The sequence below is a fragment of the Delphinus delphis genome, chromosome 1, assembly GCF_949987515.2.
Source record: "Delphinus delphis chromosome 1, mDelDel1.2, whole genome shotgun sequence".
Taxonomy (NCBI): Eukaryota; Metazoa; Chordata; class Mammalia; order Artiodactyla; family Delphinidae; genus Delphinus; species Delphinus delphis.
Window position 1 is genome coordinate 115442325 of NC_082683.1, and position 24603 is coordinate 115466927.

Sequence of the window (24603 nt, forward strand, 5' to 3'; positions counted from 1 at the left end):
ATTAATACATCTCTGGTCAATAATGTGTTAAAGGCAGCAAGAGAAAAACAACTAATCACATACAAGGAAAACCCCATAAGACTCTCAGCTGATTTTTCAGCAGAAACTTTACAGGTCAGAAAGGAATGGCAGGATACATTAAAATGCTGAGAGGAAAAGACTTACCACTTAGCATCTATCCAGCAAGGTTATCATTCAGAATTGAAGGAGAAAGAGTCTCTCCGACAAGCATAAACTAAAAGAGTTCACTACTAAACCAGCCTTACATGAAATGTCAAGGTCTCCTTTAAGCAGAAAAGAAAAGGCAACAACTAGAAATAAGAAAATATATGAGGGACTTCCCTGGTAGTGCAGTGGTTAAGAATCCGCCTGCCAATGCAGGGGACACGGGTTCAAGCCCTGGTCCAGGAAGATCCCACATGCTGCAGAGCAACTAAGCCCGTGTGCCACAACTACTGAGCCCACGCTCTAGAGCCAGCGAGCCACAATCACTGAGCCCATGTGCCACAACTACTGAAGCCCGCACACCTAGAGCCCATGCTTCACAACGAGAAGCCACCGAAATGAGCAGCCCATGTACCGCAACGAAGAGTAGCCCCCACTCACCGCAACTAGACAAAGTCCATGTGCAGCAATGAAGACTCAACACAGCAAAAAATAAATTAAAAAAAATTTTTAAAAGATAAAAAAAAAAAAGAAAATACATCAAAGGAAAAATCTCACTGATAAAAGCAAATACATAGTAAAGGCAGTGGATCAGCCACTTAAAAAGCTAGTATGAAAGTTAAAAGACCAGAGAACAGTTGACCCTTAAACAACATGGATCTTAACTGCACTGGTCCACTTACAGTTCTCTTTCACTAAATATGTACAATAATACTACACAGTCCACTGCTGGTTGAATCTGCAGATATGGAACCACAGGTACAGAGAGTCAACTGTAAACTTATATGCACATTTTAGACTGCACAGAGGGTCAGTGTCCCTAACTTCCATGTTGTTAAAGGGTCAAGTGCAGTATAATCAACTATAATTACAAAAAATAGTTAAGGTATACACAAAATAGAGATATAAACTATGAAATAAAATACATAAAATGGGGTACATGTAAAAATGTAGTGCTTTTACAATGCCTTTGAACTTAAGTGACTATCAGCTTAAAATAGACAAATATATATACACAGTTCAATATTTATGAAATTCATGGGAACCACAAACAAAAACTTACAATGGATAGACAACAAATAAAGAGAAACAAATCCAAATGTAACACTAAAGGAATCCATCAAACCACAAGGGAAGAAACCAAGAGAACAAGACAGGAACAGAGAAGAACTACAAAAACAACCAGAAAAAAATTAACAAAATGTCAAAAAGCACATACCTATCAAAAATTACTTTAAAGGTAAATGGACTAAATGCACCAACCAAAAGACTTACAGTGGCTGAATGGATAAAAAAAATAAGACCTATCTATATGCTGCCTACAAGAGACTCAAGTCAGATCTAAAGATACACATAGACTGAAAGTGAAGGGATGGAAAAAGATATTTCATGCAAATGTGAAAGAAAAGAAAGCTAGGACATTACTCATATCAGACAAAATAAACTTTAAAACAAAGATCATATCAAAAGGCAAAGAAGGGCATTACATAATGATAAAGGGGTCAATCCAACAAGAGAATATAACATTTGCAAACATTTATACACCCAACATAGGAGTACCTAAATATATAAAGCAAATATTAATAGAAATAAAGGGAAAAATTGACAATAACACAATAATACTAGGGGACATTACACCCTACTTACATCAATGGACAGATCATATCAACAAGGAAACACTGGCCTTAAACGACACATTAGACCAGATAGAATTAATAGAGAGAGAACAGTCCATCCAAAAGCGGCAAAATACATTATTTTCAAGTGCATATTGAACATACTGCAGGACAGATCTTATGCTAGGCTACAAAACATGGCTTGATAAATTTAAGACTGAAATAATTTCAAGTGCTTTTTTCACCAAAACAGTATGAAACTAGAAATCAACTACAAGAAAACTAGAAAAAACACAAACATGTGGAGACTAAACAACATGCTACTAAACAACAAATGAGTCAACAAAGAAATCAAAGAGGAAATCAAAAATACCTGAAGACAAATGAAAATGGAAACACAAGTGTTCAACATCTATGGGACATAGCAAAAGCAGTTCTAAGAGGAAGTTCATAGTGATACAGCCCTACCCCAAGAAACAAGAAAAATCTCAAGCAATCTAAAAGTAGATTTAAAAAAAAAACAGGGCTTCCCTGGTGGTGCAGTGGTTGAGAGTCCGCCTGCCGATGCAGGGGACACGGGTTCGTGCCCTGGTCCGGGAAGATCCCACATGCCGTGGAGCAGCTGGGCCCGTGAGCCATGGCCGCTGAGCCTGCGCGTCCGGAGCCTGTGCTCCACAACGGGAGAGGCCACAACAGTGAGAGGCCCGTGTACCGCATTAAAAAAAAAAAAGAAAAAATGAAGAACAAGCAAAGCTCAGTGAGTATAAGGAAGAAATGATAAAGATTAGAGCAGAAATAAATGAAATAGAGACTAAAAAAACAATAGAAAATACAATGAAACTAAGAGTTGGTTCTTTGAAAGATAAAATCTACAAACTTTTAGCCAGACTCATTAAAAAAAAAAAGAGAGCTCTAATAAAATCAGAAATGAAAGAGGAGAAATTACAACTGACAGCACAGATATACAAAGGACTGATTGTAAGAGAATACTACAAACAATGATATGCCAACAAATTAGACAACCTAAATGGATAAATTCCTAGAAACATACAATCTTCCAAGACTGAGTCATGTAGAAACAGAAAACCTGAATAGAGCAATTACTAACAAAACTGAATCAGTAATCAGCAAATTCCCAAAGAACAAAACTCCAGGTCCAGATGGCTTCAAAGGTAAATTCTATCAACATTTAAAGAAGAGTTAATATCTATCCTTTTTGAATTATTCCAAAAATTGAAGAGGAAAAAACACTTCCAAACTCATTTAATGAGGACAGCACTACCTTGATACCAAAACCAGGCAAAGATCATAAGAAACCAAAAATTATAGGCCAATATCCCTGATAAGCATAGATGCAAAAATCCTTAACAAAATATTAGCAAACCAAGTACAATGATACATTAAAAGGATAATACACCATGGTCAAGCACAATTCATTCCAGGGATGCAAGGATGGTTTAACATCCATAAATCAATGTGATACACCACATTAACAAAATGAAGGGTAAAAATCATATGATCATGTCGATAGATGTAGAAAAAGCATTTGACAAAATTTAACATCCATTTATGATAAAAACTCTCAGCAAAGTGGGTATAGAGGGAAAATACCTCAACATAATAAAGGCCCTGCATGACAAACACACAGCTAACATCATACTCAATGGTGAAAAGCTGAAAGTTTTTCCACTAGGATCAGGAAAAAGAAAATGATACCCACTCTCGTCACTTCTATTCGACATAGTATTGGAAGTCCTAGCCACAGTAATTAGGCAAGAAAATGAAAAGGTATCTAAATTGCAAAGGAAGAAATAAAACTGTCACTATTTGCAGATGACAATACTATATAGAAAGCCCAAAAGATTCCACAAAAAAACTATTAGAACTAATAAATTAATTCAGTAAAATTGGAGGAAACAAAATTAATATACAGAAATCTGTTGGAATATCAGAAAGAGAAATGAAGAAAAAAATCCCATTTACAATTGCATCAAAAAAGAATAAAAAACCTAGGAATAAATTTAACCAAGGAAGGTAAAAGACCTGTATTCTGAAAACTATAAGACACTGATGAAAGAAATTGAAGATGACACAAATAAATGGAAAGATATACCATGCTCATGGATTGGAAGAATCAATATTGTTAAAATGTCCATATTACCCAAAGCAACCTACAGATTCAGTGCAATCCCTATCAAAATACCAATGGTATTTTTCATAGAACGAGACAAATACTCCTAAGATTTGTATGGAACCACAAAAGTTGCCAAATCACCATGGCATTCTTTAGAAAGAAGAACAAAACTGGAGGTATCATGCTCCCAGACTGGAAACTATATTAGAAATCTATAGTAATCAAAACAGTATGATACTGGCCCGAAAACAGACACATAGATCAATGGAACAGAATAGAGAGCCCAGAAATAAATTCATGCTCACATGGTCAATTAATCTATGACAAAAGAGGCAAAAATATACAATAGGGAAAAGGCAGTCTCTTCAATAAATGGTGCTGGGAAAACTGGATAGCTACATATAAAAGAATCAAACTGAACCACTTTCTTAAACCATGTACAAAAATAAATGCAAAATGGATTAAAGACTTAAATGTAAGACCTAAAACCATAAAACTCCTAGAAGAAAGTGTAGGCAGTAACCTCTTTGACATCAGTCTTAGCAATATTTTTTTGGATATGTCTCCTCAGGCAAGGGAAACGAAAATAAACACATGGGACTACATCAAACTAAAAAGCTTTTGTACAGCAAAGGAAACCACCAACAAAACAAAAAGGCAACCTACTGAATGAGAGAAGATATTTGCAAACAATATATCTGATAAGGGGTTGATATCCAAAATGTGAAGAACTCATACAACTGGGACTTCTCTGGCAGTCCAGTGGTTAAGACTCCACACTTCCACTGCAGGGGGCCCAGGTTCGATCCCTGGTCAGAGAACTAAGATCCCACATGCAGTGTGGTGTGGCCAAAAAAAAAAAAAAAATCATAAAGAACTCATACAACTCAATATCAAAAATCAAATAAGCCAATTTAAAAATAAGCAGAATACGTGAATAGATATTTTTTCAAAGAAGACATATAGATAGCCAACAGGCACATGAAAAGGTTCTCATCACTAATCATCAGAGTAATGCAAATCAAAACCATGAGATACCACCTCACATCTAACAGAATGGCTATTATCAAAAAGACAAGAAACAGGGCTTCCCTGGTGGCGCAGTGGTTGAGAGTCCGCCTGCCGATGCAGGGGACACAGGTTCGTGCCCTGGTCCGGGAAGATCCCACATGCCGCGGAGCGGCTGGGCCCCTGAGCCATGGCTGCTGAGCCTGCGCTCTGCAACGGGAGAGGCCACAACAGTGAGAGGCCCACGTACCACAAAAAAAAAGACAAGAAACAAGTGTTGACATGGCTTTGGAGAAAAGGGAACCCTTGTGCACCGTTAGTGGGAATTTAAATTGTTGTAGCCACTATGGAAAACAATATGGAGGTTCTTCAAAAAAATTAAAAATAGAACTACCATATATGATCCAGCAATTCCACTCCTGGGTATTTATCAAAAGAAAACAAAAACACTAATTCAAAAAGATATATGGGGCTTCCCTGGTGGCGCAGTGGTTGAGAGTCTGCCTGCCGATGCAGGGGACACGGGTTCGTGCCCCGGTCTGGGAAGATCCCACATGCCATGGTGCAGCTAGGCCCGTGAGCCATGGCCGCTGAGCCTGCGCGTCGGGAGCCTGTGCTCTACAATGGGAGAGGCCACAACAGTGAGAGGCCCGCGTACCACAAAAAAAAAAAAAAAAAAAAGATATATGTACCCCAATGTTCTTTGAAGCACTACTTACAACAGCCAAGATATGGAAGTAACCTAAGTGTCCATCAATAGATGAATGGATAGAGAAGATGTGGTATACATATACAATGAAATATTACTCAGCCATAAAAAAGAATGAAATCTTGCATTTGCAACAGCATGGATGGACATGGAGGGTATTATGCTAAGCAAAATAAGTCAGAGAAAAATAATTACTGTATGATTTCACTTATATGTGGAATTGAAATCAATTGAAAACAAATGTACAGGGCCTGCTGATGCAGGGAACATGGGTTCGTGCCCCGGTCCGGGAAGATCCCACATGCCGCAGAGCGGCTGGGCCCATGAGCCATGGCCGCTGAGCCTGCGCGTCCGGAGCCTGTGCTCCGCAACGGGAGAGGCCACAACAGTGAGAGGCCCGTGTACCGCCAAAAAAACACAAAAACAAATGTACAAACAAAACAAAATAGAAACAGACTTTTTTTTTTTTTTGGTGGTACGCGGGCCTCTCACCGTTGTGGCCTGGTCTTATTGTAGTGATCATTATGTATAAAAATATCAAATCAGGCTTTCCTGGTGGCACAGTGTTAAGAATCTGCCTGCCAATGCAGGGGACACGGGTTCGAGCCCTGGTCCGGGAAGATCCCACATATCGTGGAGCAACTAAGCCCGTGAGCCCCAACTACTGAGCCCGTACTCTAGAGTCCGTTAGCCACAGCTATTGAAGTCCATGCGCCTACAGCCTGTGCTCCGCGACAAGAGATGCCACTGCAATGAGAAGCCCACGCACCATGATGAAGAGCAGCCCCCACTTGTCGCAACTAGAGAAAGCCTGTGTGCAGCAACGAAGACCCAACACAGCCAAAGACAAAAAAATAAAATTAAGAAAAAAAAAATCAAATCACTATGTTGTGAAACTAATAAAATATTTTAAGTTAATTATAACTCAAAATTAAGTTCTATAAAGTAAGAGACATTGTTTTATGCACTGCTAGAATACCAGCACCCAGACTAGGGCTGATACTCAGTATCTATTTGCTAAACGAATGAATAAAACTCAGCTTCTAGCTCCTCAGTCTAGGAACCTCAAGTGTCCAGTATTAGCCTCTAAGTCTCCTAGGAACTAATCAAAGAGAATGGGCTTTAGGTGAATTCCCTGGAGGTCCAGTGGTTAGGACTCAGTGCTCTCACCGCCAAGGGCCCAGGTTCAATCCCTGGCTGGGGAACTAAGATCCCACAAGCCATGCGGCATGGCCAAAAGAAAAAAAAAAAAAGGGAGAGAATGGGCTTTATTATTAAATGAATTTTGGTGGATAAAGAACACTATACCAAGAAGGTAAGGGAGTTAAAAAGGAGAAAAGCTTCAACTAGGTGGCTCTGAGACTTCTATTTTTCCTTGTCATCCTACTATGTACTTGCTGGAGACAAAGCTAATGGAGAATCACTCTCAAGTCTTATAAACTTTGAACCAAAGGAAAAAAGAAGAAATGGCCTTTACCTGCTGCAAAGAGGTTAAGGTTAGGGTGGGCAGCTAGGACCCAGAAACGATCATGGTCCCTGCGGAAGGTCTGAACCCCAGTCCTAGGAAAGTAAAAGGTACACAAAGAAAAATATTAATTTCCAAGGAAACTTCAGCCTATCACATACAAGAGTATTAAGTGGTAGGCCAGCACACTGATTAAAAAGCTAAATCAAGGACAGTGAACTGCATATTCTAAATAAAGACAGTCATGATAAATTCTACCAAGGAACAGAAAGAGGACTTCAGGGACTTCCCTGGTGGTCCAGTGGTTAAGATTCCAAACTTCCAGTGCAGGGGATTTGGGTTTGATTCCTGGTCTGGGAATTAAGATCCCACATGCCACGTGCAGCATGACCAAAGGAAAAAAAAAACAAAAGAGGACTTCAAACTGACTCTACTATTTTGATATTACAACTCGCCCCACTCATCATAATTTTCTACTGTACTGTTTTCATTTAATATTTCTTATTTCTGTAGCCACAGAAGAACCTGCTTAAATTTAGAGGAGAAAAAGAACATACACAGAAATTTCTATTTCATGGAAGATTTGTAAATGTTGGCTAACACTAGGTCTCTTCACGTTTTCATAATATGTTATTTGATTTTTCTACATGCTGAGGATGATGAGAAACAAAAAGTATTCTAATCTAATTTTTAAAAAGAGAGAGTAAGAGAGAGAAAGGAGCTTTCCCCTGGGTTTGGTCACACACCATTGTAACCCCCTTACCGCTTAGACATGTCCCAGACTCTGATACTCTTGTCTTCAGAATTGCTGAGGATCAACTCTTGGCGAGGGTGGAAGACAGCACAAGATACATTGTTGTAATGGCCCCGGCAGGTATCAACTTCCCATGCCTTTGATTCTGAAGGACAAAGAAGAATTAGGTCACTACAACTCCCTACTACTTTAAGTTTGGGATTTCAAATTATGACATCCTCTAACCAAATGCTAGGTATTACTACAAAATGTTAAGTTACCAACTCCTTTCTAATAGGGCAATTTTCTTCATTTAAGACTCTGAATCTTTACATATTTCTTTGTTATTTCATTCTCACCCTCTTATCAATTATAACACCTCTTCTCTGTCATTCTTTATCTCCTTACCCTGCTCTGTCACTAGCTGCCACTATAGAATAAATGGACTCTTCATGGGGCAGGAATGTTATCTGGTTCAGTCATCACTGTTATCTTCAGAACCCTGAACAATGGTTAGTACAAAGTAGGTACTCAATAAATATTTGTTGAATAAATGAATTCTTATTTTTAATTATGTTCACACTCCTCAAAATCAGGATGCCATCAAAGGAAAAAAAGAGAATAAGGCAATTGTCATGCTCCCAGGATTAGCTTAACAACCTAAGGTAGGAAAATGGGTCACTAAGTCTGGAAAACCTGGCTACTTCACCTTGCTGGCCAGCAGCCAATATTTTAGGTATGGTGATACTGTCACTGGTTCACTCACCGTTCATGCGCCAGATCTTCACTTGACGGTCATCTGCCCCAGATACAATGAGGGGCATAGTGGGGTGGAAGGCAGCCCAGTTAACTCCACGATCATGACCCTGTACAAAAAAGGTGGTTCTTCTAAACTAAAAAAGTCGTTCTTCTTTATATCTGTTACTCAAAGCAAACCAATGGACCATGCTAGTGGTTATAAACGATGTCTCTGATTTTTACTCTTCATGTGAAAAGACTCAAGGGACTGCTGCTCTAAGATCTGACCATGAGAATTACTATATCAATCTATCTAATATTATTCCCAAATTCTCATGGGAATTCCCAAATCCTTCTACTCCCAAATTCAGCTTCATTTGCATTTGGGATATGCTACCTTGTTTTGTTACTTGTCTACTTATATTTTATTTCTCCAACTAGTTATTAGCATCTCAAGAATAAAGCCAATTTTATAACTTAATGAAGAAATTCTCAAAGTGTGCTCAAGAAACTCTTAGATGAGTTCCAAGAACCTTTCAGGAAATCTGCAGGGTCTAAAACGATTTTCGTAATAACACCAAAACATTATTTGCCCCTTTCACTCTTATTCTCTCATGACTGCAGAGTTTTCCAGAGGTTACATGACATGTGATGATGTCACTGCCTTGGTGGCTAAAAGACTTTATCCTTATATAGTCCATGTTTTAAGGGTTCTTGGTTTTAATTTCAAATATGATAAAAATTGAGATATGCACATAAACAAAAACTCTCCGGGGTCCTAAATAACTTTTAAGTGTATAAAAAGGTCCTCAGACCAAAAAGTTTAAGAACTGCTGATTTTAAGATATCTTTTACCCTATTTGTAAGTTTATACTCTGTATCATAACAGAATCACAGATAAGGTAGTTTCAAATTAGCAGTATTTTTGAGAGGTACCATTCTGCGGTGAAAAGCAGCTTGGTTTGGAGTCAGATAGATCCAAGTTCAAAGCCTAGTTCTTCAACTTAGTAGACTTGTGTAGACTTTGGTAAACCACTTAATTTCCGTAAATCTCAATTTTTTCATCTGCAAAATGAGGTTAATAATATCTCTACCAGTAGATAGCTGTAAGGATTATTTTTTAAAATCTAGTTTGTTTCCCTTATGCTTTTCTATTTTCCCACCATGCATGCAAGTTATTTACACATGGTTGGTTCTCAATAACTTTGATGAACTATCCTCCCCTTCCCCTTCAAGAGGCTTGACAATGGGCTCTGCTTTGGGATGGTGATGGAGCTCATGCCAGCTTTCATGTTTATAAGGTAACATGACTCTCCCTCAGGTAGCACATAAGCTTCATTTCTCTGTTGGCTCACCCACTATTCTATTTTCAGTGCCTCAAATAGTGCCTGGCACTCAGTAAACCCTGCATAAGTCTTTGTTGAAGGAATGAATAAATGAACGGCATATTGTCACTGTTTCCCTGAGAGATAAGTACCTCCAGTACATGCTTCACCACTGCATCCGTAGTTCCAAACAGATCAACCCCAGTTATTCCTCTCACATCCGACTCCACTGCACCAGGAGACAAGTTTTTTTTCCTTAGACCTTTGAAGGGGTAAGGAGTGGGATGAAAAATGTAAACATAATGTTACCAAAAAGAGCACAGTGACAGAAATGCAGAAAGGTACAGTGATAGACTAACATTAAGGAAAAAGAAGGGAAAAAGAAATTTAGAGAGACTAAAGAAAGATGCAAGAGCTTCTCTCTATCTCTTTCTAAAACCATTCGAGGGACTTCCCTGGAGGCCCAGTGGTTAAGACTCCACATTCCCACTGCAGGGGGCACGGGTTCAATCCCTGATTGGGGAACTAAGATCCTACGTGCCGTGCGGTGCAGCCAAAACAAACAAACAAAAAACAAACAAAAAAAAACCTGTTCAAAATAGTGAAGTACATTCACTATCTTCTCTTCTCCTCCCTTAACAGACCCATTACTAGGACTTCTTCCCAGAGGAGGACAATCCAAACTTCTGACATAGCTAATTTCTTCAACAAACCTCATCTCAAGAGCTGTCTACTTGAGATAACACCCATTTCCATTCTTCAATATTCTTGAAATTTGGTCTCAAATGGTAAACATTCAATTTCTACTTTCAACTTCATGAAATCTATAGCAACTTTTCTTCTATCATCTCAAAAAATTTTAAAAGAAAAGTCATTTGGGGAGGACGCAGCTCAGTGTTTCTCAAACTAGAAGCTTCTAGGCAACTCATGAGGAAGTTCCAAAGGAGTTAAGGAAACTAAAACTATCAAATATAAAACAGCTTATTTGGTGGATGATATTGTAAAACTACAAATTGTGCAAAAAGTGTACTCATATCTTCTTCTTGACTCTTGAGCGTGGGACAAAAATTATTAAAACTGTCATATCCCTTTAAACACTTGCTCAAAAGACTGGTTATAGATCTGAATATATGTATCTTGCTATTAAAACTTTTGGAGACTAAAGGGAGAAATCAGCCCATAATTCAAAAACAACAGAAAAGGACTTCCCTGGTGGCGTAGTAGTTAAGAATCCGTCTGCCTATATGTATACATATAACAGATTCACTTTGTTATACAGTAGAAACTAACACAACATTGTAAAGTAATTATACTCCATAAAGATGTTAAAAGAAAATTAAAAGTAAAAAAAAGAATCCGCCTGCCAATGCAGGGGACACAGGTTTGATCCCTGGTCCAGGAGGATCCCACATGCTGCGGAGCAACTAAGCCCATGTGCCACAACTACTGAGCCCATGTGCCACAACTACTGAAGCCCGTGCGCCTAGAGCCCGTGCCCTGCAATGAGAAGCCACTGCAATGAGAAGCCCGTGCACTGCAACGAAGAGTAGCTCCCACTTGCTGCAACTAGAGAAAGCCCACACACAGCAACAAAGACCCAACGCAGCCAAAAATAAATAGATAGATAGAAGGATAGGAAGAAACCAGACGAAACAAAACAAAAAAGACACCAAGATAAGGAGAGTCTTATTTGTATAGGGCCCACATTTATGGCTCAACCACAACCTGTCTTTAAAATTTGATATTTTGTGCTATAGTCAGAACCAAAATTACAGTAACACTACTACCTTACAGGTGAAAAGCACTTTGTGTTTTCAAAGCTGATCTGGGTAACGACGCTTCGAGGTAGGCAAGCAGGGATAATTATACCAGCTTACAGAGAGAAAATAGGATTGGGACTAAAATCCTATCTTTTGGAGTATTTGGGGGTGGGGGGAGAGGAAGATGAAACTACCTGGCACTTATAAAGTAAAAAGAACAAATATCTGTAATAGGGGGGAAATAAAAGCTATCACTTAAAATAAAACCTACATAGTTTTAAGCCTAAATTTTGGCACCTGTAAGAAAATACAAAAACTTAAGTTCAATGATTGTATTTATCTCCATTGTTTTAAAATTACAATGTATCTCTTCTAGTACAATGGCACCTAAACATCAGCATTAGAGAAGCAAGTGCCTAAAAGGACATGACAGTTTTAATTATCTTGTACTCTGTCCATGATAAGCATTTAGCCAACAGGTAGAAAGAAATAAAACCAATGCTTTAAAAAAAATTCATTCTCCTAAGGTTTCAAAAATACATCATCATAGGGATGTCTCCTTTCACTTATTTCATTTATCCCTTTAATGGGATCTGTCAACTTTTTAATGAGTCTGGTGCAGGAAACAGATTCAAAGGAAGATACAAAGACAGACAGCTGCGAGGAACTTCACCTCCAATAAGCTTCAACAAACACATTAAATGGAAAGCTGTATGACAGAATGGAAGCCTTTGTTGCACTTGCTTGTAATGATCCAGGAAAAGGGGAAGAGCAAAAACAGAGAGATGAATAGTGACAGGCAGTGAAGATACTTAGAGAAGAAATATTTGAGCCTTCGACAAGCTACTCACTAGGACTGAACGACAGATGGAAAATTTCTACAGCAGCTACTCAGATCCAGAGGGAGGGGAGGACACACTCAGAATGGACCAGTTTGACGCACACTTCCCAGTGGGAACCAGGGGAAGTAGTAAAAAGAGAGGGATGAGGACAGGATTTGGCAGCAAATTAATACTTTTTTAGTAGTCATTTCAAAGATTAAGGCTGAATTATATGGGCTTGACATGCAAAAGTATAAGCACATTAAAATAATTTCACTGTCAGTTTACCTGGAAGCTCAAGCTAAAAAAGTAACCTAGCTTTTAAATCTAGGTTGTAAATATATTCCCTTTTAAGCAAATATTTTTTGCCAGGCTAATACAAAAGATCAAGTTAAGCTAAGCCCTGTGGGTTAATCCTAATGGGAGGGGTATCAAGAAGACAGGTTTTCCTTTAAGACCTCTGTTTTCTTATTATTTACTTAGTTCAGAGAGTGTCCCCCTTCAAAGAGAGTCACTCAGAAAGATTAGAATTTTCACCAGTCCTCTAAATTTGAGGGTTTTTGTTCTCTGACTCAGAACTAACTTTTTCCCTTCTGGAAACACTGGAAATATTAACTCTGGTTCCTAACAGAGCTGACTGCTAATTTCTCTTCCTGTGTTCAGATTTATTTGAACCCAGGCAAAATAACTCTGCTAAAAAGAGTATGCTGACTTCCAGAAAAGGAAAGAATGCGTAAGTCTAACCAAAAGCTCCTTCCACTTGGTTAAATACCAAAGCATCTCCTTCCACTCTGGTTAAAGGGTTACTGGAAATCAAGAGAGTTGTGAATACAGGAAAACACTTAGAATGGTAAAGAGAGAATTAACATTAGTAACATTAGCATAAAATTTCAGTATCACATATGCTAGGTATAGCAATTGTAATGTTATTATATAGTAATCCATGCACTTCACACATTCAAGAGCAAGCATAAACCCAATGGGGTCAGACCCTCTCCCTCTCTTCTCTGATTTTAGGGCCTTTGATTCTGATGCAAATATGTTTTCCTACAAAAGTGAAGAAAAGGATTTCTTGCCTTGGGCATTTCATGATGACCAAAGAGAATCCATTCACCTAAGTGCCCCAAATTGCTTTAGCTAGGCCACAGGGAACCTGCTCTGCCAGAATCAGGTGGCATAAACAGTACTCTTAAGAGTGGAGCAGTATAAGGCCCCTCCAACCCGATGCACTATGAAAGAATTAAGCCCCAGTGGCCAAACCACCAGTCTATGCATGTAACAAATGAACTTCTCTATGATCTAGAATGGCATTACCTGTATACCATTGTTAGAAGAACTGAGAAAACAGTCACTCAAAGTGTTTGAGTAGCACATAATTCTCCCACAGATCCCCAGTTGGGAAAGGCTATTCTAAGTAATTGCCCCTGATCAGCTGGAACAGCATGACCCGGGATCCAACCCCATCAGGCTCCCATATCCTGAGACAGAGAGGGTGCTTTGAATGCGTGCACAGTGAAAAACCATGGAAAGCCATAGCTAGGTTACTGCGGGAGTGAAGAGTAAGCTCCCTGGTACTAGCAGTGAGGAGAGGACACAGGCTCACAGTGCCTGTACCTAACACCTTCTGCTGGCATGGCTGGTCACATCTGGGTGTACTTCAAAAAGCCTAGCCAGTCTGACGAAAAACTGCAATGGCAAAAGCCCTAGCAGAAGAGAGGACAACTGCCCTATCTCCAAGACAGTCTTGTTTATACCACTCCCTTCTAATTCTGAACCTTTGAAACTGCAAACACAGCATGATGCAGAGGTTCTACTTCCAACTGTCCTCATCTTCCCCTTGGCTTGTCTCTATACTACATGAATCTTAAACACCTGCTATTATAACATTTCAAATGCTACACCCAGGAATCCAAATTGTCTATCTTGCTTGTTAAAACAGCAAGTATTATACTGCCCCAGCCCATCATGCCACAAGGGAGTTGGGAAAAGTTATCAACTTTCTTTATTACCACAAAGAACCAGGCAAGGACCTATGAGGAGTCCTTCCTTTTACAGAATGAAAACAGTGTTCTGTGGTCTAGTCATGGACCTTTCAGAGAACCCAATCTCTAAGAATTTCTAAGGCAACAAACAACTAGAAACAATTCAGGAAGTGATAAGTAAATTTAACTGGGCAGAGAACCATAGCGTTTAGAATTTCATTTCCCTATTCCATTTCTCAACAAAGCACTTCCATTTTTCCAGCATGTCAATCTCATAGGTACAGTCCTTCCTCTGCATTTAAATTCTCAGTTCTCCTCTATAAAGCACTAAAAATTTAAATCCTTATCCCAAAATCAAGACACTGTATACAAACTGTGAAAGGAGGGATTATGACAACACTCCAAAATCTACAAGTTATTTTTCATCCTAGAAGTCTGCCAGTTAAAAGGTTTTCTGGACGTGAAAATCCCTCGTCCAACCCTCATGCTCCTTACACTAGAAGATATATAATAGAAGGATTTTCCTATTTCTAAATGAAGCCACAGGATCCAAGAGCCCTGCTTCCCTGCACTAATCTACTCCCAAAATTTATTTTTGTCAAAGATTTTTTTTATTTTAGTGGAAAGCTCGATTCTTAATCAAATACTCCCTAAAACTGAACTAAAAGGTGAAATTTTCTTCAACGTAAAATGGATTTTCTAGAGCAGCCACTTTTCTTAGAATACCTCTAACACGAAGAACCGTCAAAGCAGATTTAATACCCTCAAAATCAAAGACACTATTACATGAGAACAGAATATTCTAAGTTTTCCTGTTCTAAGCCAACTACCCTCACTATTTTAAGCAATTGCAGTTTTGCGCCAGACACCACTAGGTTGTCCCCTGAACTTGGGCAGCTCACCAGAAATATCCCAAACGCGCACAGTCTGGTCCAGGCTGGCTGATACAACCAGGTCTTCTGAGGGGTGGAACTGAGCACACATTACATAATGATTGTGCCCCGTTAACACACTGCAAGAGGAAAAAAGAAAGACAATACCAAATTAGAGGCAGGAATCTACAGATTCCTACATGCTAAATACCATGTTCCATATTGAGCAGATGCAGGTCCAATTATACTTTTTTGAAGGCAAAGGCAAGTCATCCTAACAATTCTGAACTAATAATAATAAGCAAGGTCAGCTGTTCCAAGAGTGGCTCTCTTCTTGCCTGTAATGTTTTAGTATCTACATATTACTAACTTCAGGAGAACTGAGACTGTACAGCTTTCCTCTCAGATTAAAGATGCATTAAAATACTAAAATAAATGAAATCTTAGTAATTCATACTGGAAGCTATGTTAGATTTTAGTGGGGTATCCCTCTTAAAGGCCATAACTTTAAATGGTCCTTACATACTTATGGAAAGCTCTACACCCAAATACAAAGCAGGACAGAAGTCTAGATCTTGACTCAGGTTTCACGGGAACAGAACTGAAAACCAGCCAAAAATTTTGTTCTAAAAGCCTAGCTATATGACCTCCTTTGCCTGGTAAGAAATGACCAGTAAATCCAGGTTCATATATTACTAATGAGATTGCTTCTGTATTTATCATTTTATACACAAGAGTGTCTTACAAATATAATCAGTAATTAATCAGCGGACATAACCCATTAGTGAAGGGAGATGATTATTCTGAAGAGAAGCTGATTATGAAAATACTAGGAAATGAAAGTTTTTTGAGCTGTCTCCTGCTTTACCAGACACAGGTCCTAGATTGCCAGTTCCACACTCGGATGGTCTGATCATCTGAAGCACTCAGAATCCAAGGATATTCCTGAAAAATATTCCAGACAAAGGGTTTGAACATGAAACAAATGTGTTCTTCCAGGCTGCTGTAACCCATTTCTCTCTTTGGAGGAAATATTCCGTTGCCTAACGTCTCAGCTAGTTTCTAAGCGATTTTGACTTATCAGGCTAGTTATCTATTCCTCCTTACCATTCTACCAGCTTTTCCCAGCTTCGGCACTTTCAGCTATAAGGTTTAAGAGTGGAAGCCAGACATAATAGGTTCTCAGAGGCAAATAGTATAAAACATATTTACATTTACTTTTACATATGTGCATATGTATATATGATTTATATTTATAAATAATCTTGTAAATTAAGATCTTGTGAAAGGATTTCTTCTCTTTAACCCTAAGATTATAATATTGTTTGTTTTTTAATAAATTTATTTATTTATTATTATTTTAAAAAATTTTTGGCTGTGTTGGGTCTTCCTTGTGGTGCGCGGGCTTCTCATTATGGTGGCTTCTCTTGTTGCGGGGCATGGACTCCAGGCACGCAGGCTTCAGTAGCTGTGGCTCTCGGGCTCTAGAGCACAGGCTCAGTAGTTGTGGCACATGGGCTTTAGTTGCTCCACGGCATGTGGGATCTTCCCGGACCAGGGCTCAAACCCGTATCCCCTGTATTGGCAGGCAGATTCTTAACCACTGCACCACCAGGGAAGCCCCTGGAATACTGCTTTAAAGTCTGACTTCTCCCTGTCAGACCATCCAGTCTCAAAAAATTCCCAAGTCTCAGTAAACAAAGCAGAAAGTAACGTGTAAAAACAATTCAGCCCTTTTAGAGTCTTCAAGCTTTTTAAGAAAAGGAAGTATTTCTTAGTCACAGTTGTATCTCCAGTGTTCAGCAACGAACTTAATAAGCACAAGGTACACATATACTTATTACACTGAAAAATTAAAAGGAAATAAGCTTTTCATAACTTTCCAGCTGAATGGCAACTTGTTCTAGGCAAGAGCCTTCAGCAAGCCCTGAATGGCAATGACGATTAGTTCCTTCTGAGTAAATTATCTTATTGAATGGCCCTCATTCTCAAATGTTTCAGCTATAATTTTAGCATTCATCGTCTCCTATTCTATCCTAAAATTTTTTTAATTTTAAAAAAGGAAATAAAGTATTATTAGCCAGGAATTTATTGCTTATTTCATTATATTCTTTCTTACTTAATTCAAGAGACTTAGTTTACTCAGAGTCAAGGAATAGTAGAATTCTAATAGCATATAATTATAGAGAAATCCAGTCAGGTTGGGACTAGATTAAAAGGTTGGGAGTCTCTAATCTGTAACTCAGTATCTGTCTACTGTGATACCTAACAGATCAAGAAAGGTAGTAAGCTTGGCTAAAGGAATAGCCTCTACCAGACCCTAAAATCCTAGGATAAAAGCGCAGGATTGTTAATGTTTCAAAACATTTGTTAACTCATCAAAATGGCATCTTACCTTGACCTTCCTCTAGACACACTATTTAATAATACCCTACATGTGATTAGCCTGCAAACTTTTGTGTGCTAGCTCAGCAAACCTAAAATCAAATCTCTGCTTTTCCCTACAGAGAATCAATGCCTTCCTCATAAAGCCCACTGAATCCAATTAAATTAAATTCAAATATAACCCTGAGTGCTTCCTCTTGAAGAAGGAAACAAAGCAGAAAGGTCAACACCTCACAGATCCTAGAAGAACAAATAACATAATTCTGTTATCAAAGCATGGATGCTTGAGGAGCAAGTAGAAGATTCCTACAGGGAAACTGAAGAATGCTCTAAAACAAGAGCCACAATGGCTACTTACATGATGAAAAAACGTAGTGCGGATGTAGTCTAAGTGCCCAAGCAATGTGAAGAGACAGCGCCGAAGCTTGTAATTCCAAACCTGTGAAGAGAAAAATTCAACTAAGGAATAGGACATAAGGTCTTGCACCTCTATAAGGCCCAGGTTTCTCAATAAACAAGTTTGGATTTATATTTTGTCATTTTTAAATAGGTAAGAATCTTGATAGGGAATCTTGTTTAAGGTTTGAGGGGAAAAGACCATGAATGAAAATATAAGTCAGCTAAACAAAATGTGGGGAGGGAAAAAGGGCAAGGCTAGGGAAACCTAAAGATAAAATTATGGAAAGGTTTTTCTTTTTTTCTGGTAAGAAACCATCTGTATTTGATAACGTAAGACAAGATGCTTATCTAAGGCTCAACTTGAAATTCTTCTTTCTACTGCATTATTGTGTTCTTCGCTTGAATACAGATCCCTTACTTAGTGCTTACCTATCACCTTAGCTCAGGATAAGACAAAGTAGGATGGATATGACTGCAAAGGAAACAATGATATAATATATAGCATCATCTTTTGTTAGACTCCTAACTTGATGGCAAATGATGCCCATATATTCATGGTCTGTACTCATCTATCATGCAAACATATTTTAACTCATCACTATGGAAAATACTGCATTGCTCAGTTAGGCTGAGCTAAGCAGAAAAACATCATATTCAGATAAGAAATTAAGCCAACTACCAAAGTATCAGGCATCAATGGACACAATTGAGGAAGACGCTGAAACCAGGACCATAAGTGTACAACAGCTCACACTTCCCATCCAGAAAAACTCCCAAAAATGTAAAAATAAGAGGTCAGATGCCTTTTTTTCCTTCTATAACATTTAACGCTTGTTTATAATCTATCTAGGCCAGCTTGTTACTATTCTTTCCTATTTTTACTTAAAAACTGTTAAATTTTCTTTCATAAATCACAAAAGGTAATCCCATTTCCTGTAACAAATTTGAATAACCCTTAAGTCTGATTGTCCAAAAAAGAATGTAAGCTCCCTAAAGGTGGAGTCCTTGTCCATCATGCTCAACACTATACCCCTAGCACCTAACATAGCAGCTAACACTTAGTACATGCTCAAAAGGTATGTGCAGCAGAAATGAGAAAAGGTAAATAACATGAAAAGTGAAAATATTCCAGTACCTTCACCTTCATCTGTTGAGTCATCTATAAATAAATATACATGTACACAGTGGAGTTTGAGTTTCACACAAAAATTAGATCATACCATAAATACTATTCTGTAACTAGCTTTTTTTTTTTTTTTTTTGCGGTATGTGGGCCTCTCACTGTTGTGGCCTCTCCCGTTGCGGAGCACAGGCTCCGGACGCGCAGGCTCAGCGGCCATGGCTCACGGGCCCAGCCGCTCCGCGGCATGTGGGATCTTCCTGGACCGGGGCACAAACCTGTGTCCCCTGCATCGGCAGGCAGACTCTCAACCACTGCGCCACCAGGGAAGCCCTGTAACTAGCTTTTTTTCCTCTTATAGAGTTCAGTATTTTAAACTTTCATATTTCTAGCTTCAAACTATCTTGACTCCTTTATAGTCCTCTATCAAATTCCAGCACTGTGAATTCTGAAAGACCTATAGGGTTTTTAGACCTTGGCCATTTGTAATTCCTGTCTTTCTCTTTGTAAATCAGGATTACACTAATATTACATTTATCTGAGTATAGCAAACAATATTATGGTCCATAAACATAACTTTTCGAGACAATCCCACTTTCATTAGAGAAACAAAAATTTAAACCACAGCATAATAGCAGTACACACCCAACAGCTAGCTAATTTCTTCATTTAATAACAGCTCTAAGATATAACTCAAATCCCATCTAATTCACCCATTTAAAGTATAGAATTCAGTGTTTTTTTTAATACATTCATAGTTGTTCAACCATCAGCACAATAAATTTTAGAACATTTCATCACCCCCAAAAGAAAACTATACCCATTAGTAGTCCTCATTTTCTCCCAACCCCCCACCAAACTCCAGACAACCATTAATCAACTTTCTGTCTCTACTGATTTGCTCTACTGATCTGGATATTTTGTACAAATGAAAGATAACTCCTTTTCAAAAATTTAATGATTTGGGGAAAAACAATTTTTTCTTCAATGTCACTCAGTCTTTCTCTTAAACAGATCATAAGGAACCCAAGTTAACCATTATTAATACTTAATGGTCATCACTCTACTAGAAATATTACAAGGAAGTGATACCCTTAGGAGCTTTTGAGGCCTACCAGGTGATTTGAGCTTCCACTAACTGCCCCCAGGATCAGTGCCTAAAACCTAGAAACCAGAAAGAATTGTCCTTCCTATAATTCTAATGCCTCTTTTCTCTACAGGCAGCTGTCACTTTTCATGCCTGTCACCTAAGTTCTTCTGTATAATTTATAACTCCCTGAGGTAGCTTATGAAGACTATTTTTTTCATGAAGTAAATTTTTCTGGTTCAGTTAGATGCAACCGTCTCCTCTCCCATTTATTTGTTTGTTTATTCATTTATTTCTTTATGGCTGCGTTGGGTCTTCACTGCTGTGTGCGGGCTTCCTCTAGTTGTGGTGAGCGGGGGCTACTCTTCGTTGCGGTGCATGGGCTTCTCATTGCAGTGGCTTCTCTTGTTGTGGAGCACAGGCTCTAGGCACGCGGGCTCAGTAATTGTGGCTCGTGGGCTCTAGAGCGCAGGCTCAGTAGTTGTGGCACACGAGTTTAGCTGCTCCGCAGCATGTGGGATCTTCCCAGACCAGGGCTCGAACCTGTGTCCCCTGCATTGGCAGGCGGATTCTTAACCACTGCACCACCAGGGAAGTCCTATTTATTTATTTATTTGGTTGTGTCATGTCTTAGTTGCAGCACGTGGGCTCCTTAGTTGCGACCGGCAGGCTTCTTAGTTACAGCTCATGGGCTCCTTAGTTGCAGCTCACAGGCTCCTTAGTTGTGGCTAACCAGCTCCTTAGTTGTAGCACACGGGCTCCTTAGTTGTGGCATGCATGTGGGATCTACTTCCCTGACCAGAGATGGAACCCAGGCCCCCTGCATCGGGAACGTGGAGTTTTAACCACTGTGCCACCAGGGAAGTCCCCCATCTCCTCTCCATTTTTAATGTTACTGCCTAAGCTCATGCTCTGTTCATTTCCCACATGGACTTTTGTAAGAGTCTCCTAACTGGTATCTGCCTCTTTTCTCTATACTGCCACTCAAGTAACCTTTTCAAAAAAATGTGAATCTGATGTCACTCCTCTACTTAAACGCCTTTAATGACTCATTGTTTTTTGTATGATAACATCTAAACTTCTGAGCACTACAAAGAGATACTCCATAATCTGGCCCTTCTCATCTTCTGCTCCTTCTCTCACCTTTTGTCCAGATTTTATCCACACAAAACTAATTATAGTTTCTCAAATGTATCCAGCTATGTCATATCTTTTTGTCTTTGTACCGACATTGTCCTTCCCTATTTCACTTTGGTTATCTCTCTATTGTATTACTCACTAAACTGTACACGCTATTATTTGGCTATATATTTAACTCCTCCATTAGAACAAAAGCTCTTCAGAGCAGAAACCATTTCTTATTTATTTTTGAATTCCAAAAATATAAAACAGCGCCTGCTACACAGTAAGCATTCAATAAATGTCTGCTGGATAAGTGCTCTGGATAATGTCAAAAGCCTGAGCTCTGTATGAATGAGATGTCTGGGTTTTTAGTCCCTTCCATAATTCCCAAACTTCACATTGCCTGTCTTTTACTCCCAGTCATGACAGACCCTCTATACCTTAATCTTATAGTCATCTCCTCCAGAGACAAACAGTGGCTGCTGCTTATGGAAGTCAATGCCTCGTACTGGACCTGGGGAAGAAGGCAGGCAACACACGTTAAAGAGAGTTATGCTTCCTAGTCTCTAAGGTGATTCTTATTCAGAATTTTCCAGTTCTATCCCTCCCATGCTCTATAATCCTAAAGAAAGTTGAAACTACTCCAGAAGACAATAAGTATTTATATCTCTTTTAGCTTCCTCCTAGAAACTGTTATCTTACCATCATGTTCATCAAACTTGTCAATGAGGGTACACATCCGATAGTCCCATAACTGAATGACCCCATTGTGTAAACTGGTCAGGATCCAGGGTCTTTTGGGGTGAAAACTGAGTCCTGGGGGAAAAAAAACAGACAATGATCCAATGAGCTAAATAAGCCCCACGATGTCACCTCCTGCCAACTCTGATAAGAAAACAGGACAGCTAGGTTGACCCTGGGTTCATACATTCATTGACTGGATGCCACACATTGTGAATTTTATGGTATTAACATGCTGGATTTTTTGTTATATTTCTTTAGATACCGTTGGGCTTTGGTTTAGGATGCAGTTACTTGGAATTAGTTGGTCCTTCTGAGGCTTGCTTTTTAAGTTTTGTTAGGATGGGTCCATAGCAGCCTTTAGCTTAGGTCTAATTTGGCACCACTATTAAAGCAATACCCATTTGAAATCTCTATATCATGCCCTGTAGTATCAGGAGGTCTGTATTGGCCAGTATGTGAGCTCAATATGGGATTGTTCTGCCTTCTCCTCTCTAGTGGTTCTTTCCCAGGCTTTGGGTCATTTCTTCACATGCATGTGCAGATTCGTACTCAAAGTCCTGACAGGATCCCCTGCAGAACTCTACGGTTCTCTGTGCAGCTCCCTCTTCTCTAGTATTTTGCCCAGCAACTTCTAGCTGTCTTGACTTCCCTGAACTCTAAACTCTGTCTCCTCAGTGAGACCACGGGGCTCTTCCCCCCTCCCTGTACTGCAGCCTGGAAACTCTCTCCAGGTAGTAAGCTAAAACAATCATAGGACTCATCTTGTTTATTTCCCTTCTCTCAAGAATCACTCTCGCACTGCCTGTTGTCCAATGTCTGAAAACCTTTGTTTCACACATTTTGTTCAGTTATGCAGGTATTTAAGGTGGGAAGATAAACCTGGTCTCTCTTACTCCATCATGACTGGAAATGGAAGTCCACAGAAGTATCAACTGCTAACAGTTTGGACTGTAGTCTTTCAGGTTTTTAATGCAATCCATATCATTTTATGAAAATGGAGATACCATTATAATGTTCTGCAAACTTCTTTCCTCACTTAACTATATACAATGGATCTCACTACATTTAAGTACATATAAATGTAGACTCATTCTTTTTAATAACTGCAAGGTATAAATGCACCACATTTTAAAATTATTCTACTCATGGGCATTTAAGTTTTTTCTCCTAACTTTTATCTACCAGAAAATAGGACCTAATGAAGATGCTTCCACACATAATCTAGCCTATTTGCATTATTACTGATTTAGGCTAAAGACTGGAAATGAGATTGTTCAGGAATAGGGTATGTGTATTTAACATTTTGGTAGATACTATCTGATTGCAAAAAGACTGTATCAACATACAGTCTCACCAAGTTTCTGAAGGTACCCATTTTGCACACATTGGTCAACATGGGATGTTATCACCTATTTGTTGTTTTGCTTGCTTTACTAATCTAAGACCACTTCTTTCATTATTAGTGAGATAAAGAGTATTTTCATTTATTTATTGAACATTTTAATTTCTTCTTCTAAACTTTCCATTAGGTTGTTCATTCCCCCCCCCCCGTTATATACAGGAACACTCATTAATGGATATTTACTCTCAAATATTTTGATATCCTCCCCCCCACCCCGACTTTCCTTCCCTACTGCCCGATAAGAAATTAGGAGCAGAAGAGAAACTCGAGGATTATAAAGACCCATTTCAACCATCCAGGAATTCTTAATGGTACTCTTCTTCATAACCAAGATTCCCAAGAGACTTAGAATTTGCTCAGAATCTATTCTTACATTAATAATGGCATCCAGTTTCTGAGCTATTGAGTCTACGCCAGTCACCTTTCATATAGTTTCTCATTTCAATTCTCTTTATAAAAGAATGTTAATTATTCACATATTACAGATGAGGAAATAGATTTAGAAATGTTAAGTTGCCCAAGGTCGTGCAGTTCGTTACCGAATGTTTCAGGATTCCAAAGCAAGCCCACCTGACTCCAAACAGCAAATTTCTAACCACTTTACTATGCTACATTTAAAATTTTTTTTATTTTATATTACTAAATATTCAAGATACAAATCTTTTCCCCAAGTCTCTGCCTTTCTCATTCTAACATTCTAAGAGACTACTATTGCAATTTCAGTTGTTTGTCCTCCACCTCCATCCACTGATGCACAAGTTTTAGAGTTGTCATATTCAGGAAATAAAAATAAAGATGCCCAGTTAAATTTGAATTTCAGATAAAAAGTGAACAATACTAAAAAGTTATTCGCTTTTTATCTGAAATTCAAATCCAATTAGGCATCCTCTATTTTATCCGGCAACCTGTGCAAACTGAGACTTAACAATGTCCTGTTTCCAGGTAGGCAACAGAGCCCAATGGAGGCACTGGATGTTGATACGGTGCAGCCCAAGGCCTCCTTAAGAGAGGTAGCC

At 38.8% G+C, this 24603-nt stretch overlaps 1 protein-coding gene across 1 annotated transcript in view; it reads right to left on the minus strand.

The window, feature by feature from the left end:
• The window catches only part of COPA (COPI coat complex subunit alpha), a 50289-nt gene that overhangs the window by 25127 nt on the left and 559 nt on the right, over positions 1–24603 (minus strand). Inside the window, exons 2-10 of the mRNA XM_060032607.1 lie at positions 22144–22257; positions 21882–21955; positions 18072–18152; positions 16197–16273; positions 15359–15468; positions 10046–10155; positions 8597–8696; positions 7861–7996; positions 7110–7192 (exon numbers count right to left, since the gene is read on the minus strand). Of these exons, the coding sequence (XP_059888590.1) occupies positions 7110–7192; positions 7861–7996; positions 8597–8696; positions 10046–10155; positions 15359–15468; positions 16197–16273; positions 18072–18152; positions 21882–21955; positions 22144–22257 (885 nt within the window). The remainder of the gene's footprint in view (positions 1–7109; positions 7193–7860; positions 7997–8596; positions 8697–10045; positions 10156–15358; positions 15469–16196; positions 16274–18071; positions 18153–21881; positions 21956–22143; positions 22258–24603) is intronic.